A 9649-nucleotide genomic window follows, 5' to 3' on the forward strand; every position below is an offset into this window, starting at 1 on the left:
CTTCTACTTAATCTTCTCTCCCTTCTATTTTTTTTCTCTTTTGAACACTACAAAATTATGTTATTTTTTTTATATATATTTGAAACAATAGGATTGACTCTAATCATCATGAACAAAAAAATTTAAAATATACTAATATATCATATTGTATTTTTCTTGTGATAGAATGATATATACTTTTAAAAACGTAAGATTCATATAAAATATTTTCTTTGTTATATTAGTAATGTCGTAAATAAATTTAATCCAATCATATAGTCAGTTCAAAGTAGATTTTTTTTCTTCAAACTAGGTAATTATTAGAAGAATAGTTATTTGCTAATGAATTTGTTAGCATTAGGGTAATTAATAGGAAGTGAAATCGTCTAATAGTTGTTCTATGAAGCATTGAAGCAAGAACTAGTTTTCCTACACTTTTTTTATTTAGCTGATTGCCTGTAAAATGTGTAACAAGTTTGCTTTTGAGAACTTCGCTGAGATCAACAGGTACGAAATTCCAAGTGTTATTTGACTTATTTTTCTTTTTATGGTTAAGCATCAAAAAATTCTTGAGCTCTATCCGATATTCCGTGCATCAGATACATTCTTGAGCTATACTAAATTCGGAGTGTTAATTGACCTCTTTTTCGTTTTTTTTTTTTTTGGATAAGCACCAAGAAATTATTAACCTCTGTCCAATACATTCCTTTTCCAGACTGATCTAAATCCGATCTAATGAATTTATAAAAATTATCTTTTCACAGCCTCTCAACGAATCCCCTCCCCTTCTCAGACGGATCAAAGCACATTTATCTAGGCAAATCTAATAAATTCATATGAAATTAGTTTCCTACAATCTCTCAGCAAATTCAAAACTCTCAGTGAATTCGAACCAAACGATAACAAAGAGAGGACCCATTTTTCTGTTAAATGAGGGCGCCATATCGAATGCAGGGAGAAAACTCACTCCTAAGAGAGACTGGTGCAGCTTGTGACCATCCTATAGATCCATCCTATCTGTGGGTGCATAGCTCGCACATATCCTGCTTCGAATACTGTGACATTACAATTTTTTTTGGAAATATAACCATGCTGATTAAAGAAATTCTTGAACTTTGTATTGAGCTGTTGCTGAAATTATACATAGAAATTACTGATGACAAGTCGTGTCCCATGGTTCAAATTACACAAGCACTAGAATACTTTGCAATCCCAAATCACATATTGGCCATTTTAAATATTTAACACAAAATTACATCAACCATAGGTAATGAGGTTCCATGTTCTTGCTTAGTGCCCTGCTGGATTTCTGTTCCATGACAAATAAGAAGGATCTCCAAGTTGCCTGGAAGGGTAAGAGTACAAGTCATCAGTTGCAACAACCCAATATATGTGCCTACTATAATACAGCCCTATGTTTATCTTAATAATATACATATACAGACGAGTACAAGGCTTTTCTGTAGATAACACAGGTGCAGATTTGGTGATTATGAAAGTACCATTAGATTAATAAATTTTCATTTTTCTCCATTTCCATCCTAAATTCATCTTTCTCCATCTCCATTCTCCATACCAAACAAAGCCTAAGACTAATCCCTCCTCACCATCCTGAAGTCTGCCTAAGAGAAACCCAGGCGAGTCCCGGAGGGACCAGCAATGGCCCTCCCTTGACCTCTCAAAGTTTCCTTGGTCAATGTCTATTCTAACCCATTTTTGTATTTAGATTCAATAAATAATTTATTTTTCTTTTTTTAAAAAATTACCCATTTTTAATGTAATCTTTATTTCATTAAACTTTTTTTTTAATTTTTAAATGGATACAATTAAAAAAAATCCAACTAATTACTATCTAGATTGTACATTATAACTTTTCATTCAATCTTTAATATATCCAATAATTTTTTCTTTAAAAGGAATTTTTCTTTTTAAATGTAATTATATTATCATTTTATGTAACTTTAATACTCTTTTTCCTAGATTGTTTTTATCAATTTATCTTATATTTTTTACCAGGGCCATCGCAAGAAAATTCTTGGCTTTACCCCTGCCGACCCCCCCCCCCTTTTTGTCCCCCCATGCATACCCATGCCAAGATCAATCAATTATCCAATTAGATTCATTAGTTGCTCCCACATCAACCAATTATCCACTTAGTTTAGACATTGGAGACTCAAGGTATCACCACGAGACACAAATGACCACCATAATTTCCTAACATATAGTTTTCATTTATGTATCATTAACCATTGTGGTACCCACTAACAGAAGAAAGAGAAAAAAATTAGGTAAGGTAGATTTGAAATTGCAGCTTAAAAGAGGGGCAAAAAAGTTAAAAAGCCAAAATCAAATTAAACGCGAAATTCTATCCTAATTTGTAGATAAAAAATGACTAAAACATCCTATTAGAGGGTGCATACCTTTCAAATACCCCAAACATCCTATCCTAATTTGTAGATAAAAAATGACCAAAACATCCTATTAGAGGGTGCATACCTTTCAAATACCCCAAACATCCTATCCTAATTTGTAGATAAAAAATGACCAAAACATCCTATTAGAGGGTGCATACCTTTCAAATACCCCAAACATCCTATCCTAATTTGTATCACCAACATCTTATTTTCACCTCTTCAGCCAGTTGGAATTGTGTAAAGATAACAGCAACCTTCCATAATATGTGAAAGCTAAGTCTAGAAGCCTGTTAGAGTATGATGGACATCATGAATGTAACCAAAGAAATTACCTTGGCTTGACAAGATACACAACAGTGAAAGACAAAGCCAAAAAGAAGCACAGCCCGCCAACAGTGAGATAAGCAATGCCAAGGAAGTCATTTTTTCCACCAAGCCAGCTAGTAGTCGAAAGCACAAGTTTTTTCTTGCCATTGAAGCTATATGTGTTGTAGTTGTTCAGCAACGTCACCTGTATGACTTCATTTGGTTGGAGATCCCGTTCTATCTTTCCATACAACTTTCTAAAAGTTGGCAGAGCAGCAGTTCGCATCCAAACAATTAGATCTTCTTGCTCACTCAACTGTTATACAGATCAATCTCGATAAGTTAACCAGTAGTTCAATGTTGGAAGGAATTTCAAAGATAAAACAACTGCTCCTTCAATGAAAAAATAAAGGCTCCTAGAGACTTCAACGTTTGCAATAGGGGACTTTTTAGAGAGGACTGACATGTCATTTTAGATGGAGTCCCAAGGAGCAATGGATGCAGCTAGACTAATGTGAACAGCAGATATAACTATTGTTTATCCACAAAAAAGGAACATAAGCAAAACGGTGAAATCAATACACTAAATATGCAGGAATACTAATGATGCCAGAATTATCTTCTTTGCAAGTGCACCCACAAATACCCACTTGATGCAGGAGCATTGTATAAATCTTGAGGACTTACTTTAGACGGAAATTTAGGAAAGGATCTTGTTTATTAGTGCAAATTTTGAAGGACTTTAATTCATTTTTTGGGCTTAATTTAAAGTTCAAGAAGCTCACATAAATATGTTTTTGTCAAACCTTTAAGACAGCTTTCGATAATTGAGATAGTGAAAAATGTGACATCTTACATTTTATCTTATCTTTTGCACACATATATAAATTGAAAACAGAGTCCCAGCCCCACCAGGCCCATCACATGTCATGGGACACATCAGCAATTCTCAAATTAATTTGGCAATTTTAACATTCACAACCAAAGTTAGAGCTTAATAGGCATTTTGTGGATTTTTTTTATGAGGGAAAGAGGGTAGGTAGGGGAAAGTGCAAGGATAGGGGAGAGAGGCTGAGGGAAATATCAGAGGTGCATGGAGAGAGTGTGATGCCATGCCAAATAGAGGAGGGTGAAGGTGAGAAAGAGAGGGAGGGAGAGAAGAGAGAAGAAAAGGTTGATCATGCGGCTCCCTACACCCCAAGCAGATACAGCTCCGAAAGGGGCTAGATTTGGCTCCTTGCCGGCTAATCAGAAGAGAAACAAACAGAAAAGAAAAAAGGAAAAGAATGAAAATTTAAAAAAAAAAAGAAAAGAATAAGAAAGAGAGACAGAAAACAAAAGAAAAAGTAAAAGGTTAAGAGATAAGGAAATATTAAAAGGATAAATGATAAATAGAATGCTTTGTTACATAAAAGTAGAATAATCATATCACAGAATAACAAGTTAGAATGGGAATTAATAGTTGCTTATATAAAGAAAATATAAATGTTGAAAACCTATTTTTTTATTTTTATATCGTAAATATAATATACTAATATGTTTATTAGTTTAATGTTAATTTTCAAGCTAATTGAATTGCTATTATTTTAATAGTGTAATAAAATAAAATACTAATATAAATCGTATAATCCATCATTTTTAAAAGTCATGTCCTTATAGATTCTCGAATTTTCCATTCCCAATGCCACCTCTGCTAAAATTTATTAGTTTAATGTTAATTTTCAAACTAATTGAATTGCTATTATTTTAATAGTGCAATCAAATAAAATACTAATATAAATCATACACCATCATTTTTAAAAGTCATGTCCTTATAGATTCTCAAATTTTCCATTCCCAATGCCACCTCTGATAAAATTTACGTATTTAGTAATAAATTCATATTTGAAACGCACAGGAAAGACAGGTTTAAGTTTTAATGAGAATATTTCCGTTATCTTAGTAAGGAAAAAAATTTGAACCCTCAATGTGCATGGTTATTTACTCGTTAAAATTGAGACTTGAGTTCAGGGATTTGACAATTGAAAGTTCATAATATTTCCTGAGTGCTTATTCCGAGATTTTGTTATTCTATATCACCAGTTGTTGAAGAAACTATATAGTACAGAGAATAAAACAGTAAACTAAATAATAGCAGATGAAAGTAGTGAAAACTTACCGGGACAGATGGATCAAGACGGTTACCACCTATAAGAGTTCCATTCTGAAAATTTTTAGGAAATACGTCTTTCCCAAACTTTTTGTCCCTATCACTCTTCCAGGAGATATCCTTCTTGTTCACTGCCAGTTGCTGGTTGTTGAGGGAGAAATTGTATGTATCATTAAATAAACTCCAAGCTATAAGACCACAGGGGACAATTGGCTGGTCATTAGACATATCTTCAGGCTTACAAGAACTAACATCATTCCAACTGCTATTATCTTTCAACTGCGAATCACTTCGGCTCTTCACATACCTGAATTATGAAAAAGCCATCACCAAACTTAATGCCAAAGAATCATCACAACTAAATGCATTTCTAAAAAAGGGGGACAAATAAGATCAGGCGAAAAGGAAAAGAAAAGGTAGCCAGAGTTTGAAATGGACCAATATAAATATGATAAATACAGGGTTGAAGACCATGGATTGTCAAGCCAATGGAACAGAGAAATAAAGCATACAACCAAGTTCAAAAGCCTCAAAATAAACAGCTTGAGAATAATCTACAATAAAAATATAAAATTTCTAGTGCCCCAAAGGGAACATCTGGAAGCAACAAAAGAATCTACCACTACATAACACTCTGTAGAAAGTGAGTCTAAACTACTACCATTCCTATGCAACTCTAGATCCCACCATTCCTTCAAGGATCTAAAAAAATTGAAAATACAGGTTGAGAAAATCTGAAGAAGGTTTTTTCATTGAATATTTTACTATACATTTAGACAAATGACCTCTGCTCCATAAGTAGTCAAACTACATTTTGAGATGTTTGATAATGAAAACAGATATCCTTGGTATCGTTTTAAAAATTGACCAGCTTGCAAGAGAGTATAGAATGGGGTGCAGAACTTATGGTAAAGGGACATAAGATTTACCGCCGATGATTCTGATAGAAGTTGTCAAGCTGGTAGTAGACATAGATAGGCTGCTTCATCAGCTTCTTAACCTTGTAACAGAAACAAGAGAATGTTAAGAAGATATTTATTTTTCATATAACTGTAGGAGTTAATTCTGATCAGCGATATCTTAATACAATATGACACTGAAGGCTGTCGTTGGGACTTGAGAGAATGGGCCCTACTGGAATTTCATTTCTTTAATATGTGCCCGCTTGCATGAATTATATAAGCACAGCAGTCAACTTAATCCCTAAAACCATGGGTGGGGTACTAGGCATTGCTAGAATTTGATTTGTTTAATATGTGCTTGCTTGTGTATATTATACATGCATTACTCAAAAGGGACTTGAACTTTTGCCTTGCCTGAGGTGCAAGGGCAAAAAAGCAATGGCCCATCAGCCAATGCACTAGTTTCTAAACATCATGCCTAAGCAATACACCTACTTCCTCTCCTATAAAACAAACCTGTATCATCCTTCCTTGTCTAATTAAAGATACAACAATAAAAATCAAAGAAAAATAAAAGACATTTAACCAAGGCATGCATGTTTGCCTCTTTAATTTCAAGGCTTGTGCCTTGGGTGTAGAAAGTATGCCCCCCCAGCTTGAGGTATAAAGTGCTTCAGCTAGATTGCACTGTGCCTTAGTGCCTAGACTACAATGCCTAAGCATGAACATAGCAGGGTCCAATATTAATTAAAATATAAACTTGGCAGAAGAAAAGAAAATAGAAATTAAAGACTTTAGTTAAACCATAGGAAATAATCCCAAATTAAATGGTTTGACAACAGTTACTTGTATAGCAAAGAGTTCTGTGTTACATGGTCACACGATACAAGCAAGCATAGGTTAGACAGGGTAAGAAAGGAGGGAAATGATTACTACCTTCACCCCCATAACCCCCCCACCATCATTACGATAAAAAAATAAAAAGAAGCTGTACAAGAAACTTACTGTCAATGTTCTGTTGCATGTTTTGTCAACAGCACTTTGTATGAAAGAGACCTTATCATTACTGAAGTTTTGTGGTACGCAAGCAGTTTCATACCGATCAATAATTTCAACGACCTAATAAAACAGAATGAAAGTTATTGCTTAACCGATATAAACGGAAGACAAAACGAAAAATGCAACATAACCAATATAAAAGGAAGACAAAACAAAAAATGCAACATATTTTCTTTTAGTGATGGAGGGCTTGATCATACATCTCGAGAGGCAAAGAGAGAAACCACTCCAATAGGAATGAAGACAATGCTAACAAGCAAAAAGGCTGATATGACCTGCATAACAAGAAAGCCAGATTTAGCAAAACAGTTTTCCTGAAATGCCAATGGAATTGTAACGGAAGCATTGTCTATGCACTTGAAATGATTAAAAACCCACCCATCGCGGCGTGAGGATTGGCTTGCAAGCTGGAAGCTCCTGCTGAGTAAACTTAGAATCTGAGAGGAAAACCCAAAAAAACAAAAAAGAAAAAACATTATTATTACATTCAAGAATAAAAGATTTGAAAATTCATTCTTCATTTCAAATATTTTTAAATTATAAGTACAAAAAGTAACATTGGGGGTGAGCAGTTATCTCTGACTAATTATTCCAGTATATCCAATAAACCCTAATTATAATTCTGAGGATTTGCAACCTAACTTTGTAACAAGTAATAAAATCCTCCATATAAACAAAGAAGATGAAACAAAGAACAAAAAAAAAAAAGTAAACAATCACGCAGCAAAATACAAGAACGAATATAGAAAAATAAAAAGTAAAACAACTAAAAGTGGATAACAAATAAATAAATTGTATCGAAGTTAAAATCAAGTATAGCAAAGCAGGTCAAACTACATAGGCTATAAGAAAACAAGGAGATTACATTTGGGTCGTTTGGAATTTCTTCTAGGAGCAGCAGCATCAGCGGATCCAACACCTCCAGCGCTGGACGACGGCGTATTGGAACTCATCGGAGCAGTCTTTGCTAGAGACAACAGGCTATGGTCTGAGAGAAAAGAAACGAAAAAAAAAAAAAAAAAACAAGAGAGAGAATTGGGGGGTTGGGTGAAGATGACTATTTAGTTGTAATTAAATATGAAGAAAGTGCAAGAAAAGAAAATTCAAAGTAGAAGAAAAATTCAAAGAACGAGTAGCATATACCGATGTTTGTTTGATTTATTTGACTTTCCAAGGGAAGGGAAAAGAAACCAAAGCTGGACAGAGGTAGGGTGGGCGGCACCAAATGTTATGCGCGTCGTGTCTAATTCTAGAAAGAGAGGGTGAGAAAGTTATTTTTCTAAAGACGACTTATTCATACAGTGGTCAAATCAATAAATTATTGCTTTTTACATACTCAGTTTTTTCGAGTTTATGTCTGTCAATTTGATTAGCCAGGTGGGTTTGGATTTCAATTTACACAACCTAAATTATTTCCTTTCTTAAAAATTTTAAATTAATTTTGGGTTAGAATAATTTTGGTTTTTTATTATTTTAATTTTAAATTATTTTGAATATGAATTATTTCGAATTTAAATATTTTTTGTTTAAATAATTATGAATTCAACTCATTTCGATTTTAAATAATTCGGATTTAATATTTAAATTATTTTAACTTGAATTATTTAGATTTAGGTTGTTTTAAATTTAATTTATTAATTTTTAGAATTAAATTAGATTATATTTAAATAAATTATTTGATTAAATTGAAGTTAAACTTTATTATAATTTTATTAAAAGATGAAATATAAAAAATAATATTTTAAAAACAAATATAAATATTATAATTTATATGCTTTAAGTTAAAAGTAACTTTTTGTACAAATAAAAAATGTGCATCTTTACTTTTTATTAAATTAAAACATTTTATTTAATGTTTCATTCTAGTCATTGGTTATGAGTTCACTTTTAATCAAGTCCAAAAAAACCACCTAAATTTTCAATTTCTATGTTCAAAGGATTTCATTTTTAAACTTTCAAAAGATCGTCATTTTTCTTAATTGATATTAGTAGATTACAATCAAATCACTAATTATGAGCCATATATATGTAATATTAGTATAACAACATACTCATATGAATCATCTATATGAATTACAATAGAAATCATATGATGAATGATATTATTATTAAAATGAAATTATTACCTAATATTCCCTCAATCCTAATAAGTTTGTCACTATTAAGTTTTAAAATTGTACCATTCAAAATGTTTATTTGAAAAATTTGACAAATTTTAACATATATAGTTTCTTTTTTACCCCTTATCATATTTTAATTTTAAAATTATTAAAAAACTTTTCAACATAACTTTTTTTACACAACTACTTACTAGCCACCTGAATCAAAATTATAAAACAAATTCAAGGTTTAAAAACACTCCAAGTAAAATTGATAAAGATTTCCCAAGCTGGTAATGAAATTGAGTCAAAATTTAAAAAGAAAAAAAAAAGAGCAACATCTGCAACGAGGATATGAACTTAAGTAAAAATTTGAAAAGATACATGTATGGTCAAGATTTACAAAAATAACATTGTGGTTAAACAAAAACAAGTAAAAAAGTCCTTATTGCTAGCTAACTTTGTAGCATTCTTATTGTTCTAATTTCATTCCAAAAAGCTTAGATGGTACTGCATTCAACTTTGAAGTTGAATCTGCATAAAGCTTTTTGCACAATTTCTTGGTCACAATGAAGATGGATTGTAGGTTTTCCATTTCTTTCCAACCTTTGCTTACCCATATGTGGCGGCTTGTAATTATTTCATCCATTAACCTCCATAATTTCAACCATGCTAGATTGTAATGTTAAAAACATATTGTTCAAACTATCTGGAGATAACTCAATAAAAGATTTTTCTATA

At 32.1% G+C, this 9649-nt stretch overlaps 1 protein-coding gene across 1 annotated transcript; it reads right to left on the minus strand.

Annotated features, from left to right (window-relative positions):
* Positions 1-1075: 1075 nt before the first annotated feature.
* LOC111289095 (ALA-interacting subunit 3-like) lies at positions 1076-8032 on the minus strand. Its single transcript, XM_022879963.2, has 9 exons — positions 7953-8032; positions 7675-7797; positions 7188-7246; positions 7010-7084; positions 6756-6869; positions 5778-5848; positions 4858-5155; positions 2726-3015; positions 1076-1324 (listed from the first exon to the last, which is right to left on the minus strand). Exons 2-9 carry the CDS (start codon positions 7760-7762, stop codon positions 1270-1272), a joined length of 1050 nt encoding a protein of 349 aa, XP_022735698.1. The 5' UTR covers positions 7763-7797; positions 7953-8032; the 3' UTR covers positions 1076-1269.
* Positions 8033-9649: the final 1617 nt, after the last annotated feature.

Source organism: Durio zibethinus, chromosome 4 (genome assembly GCF_047325235.1).
Source record: "Durio zibethinus cultivar Kanyao isolate XHJ-2024 chromosome 4, ASM4732523v1, whole genome shotgun sequence".
In the NCBI taxonomy this organism is placed as follows: Eukaryota; Viridiplantae; Streptophyta; class Magnoliopsida; order Malvales; family Malvaceae; genus Durio; species Durio zibethinus.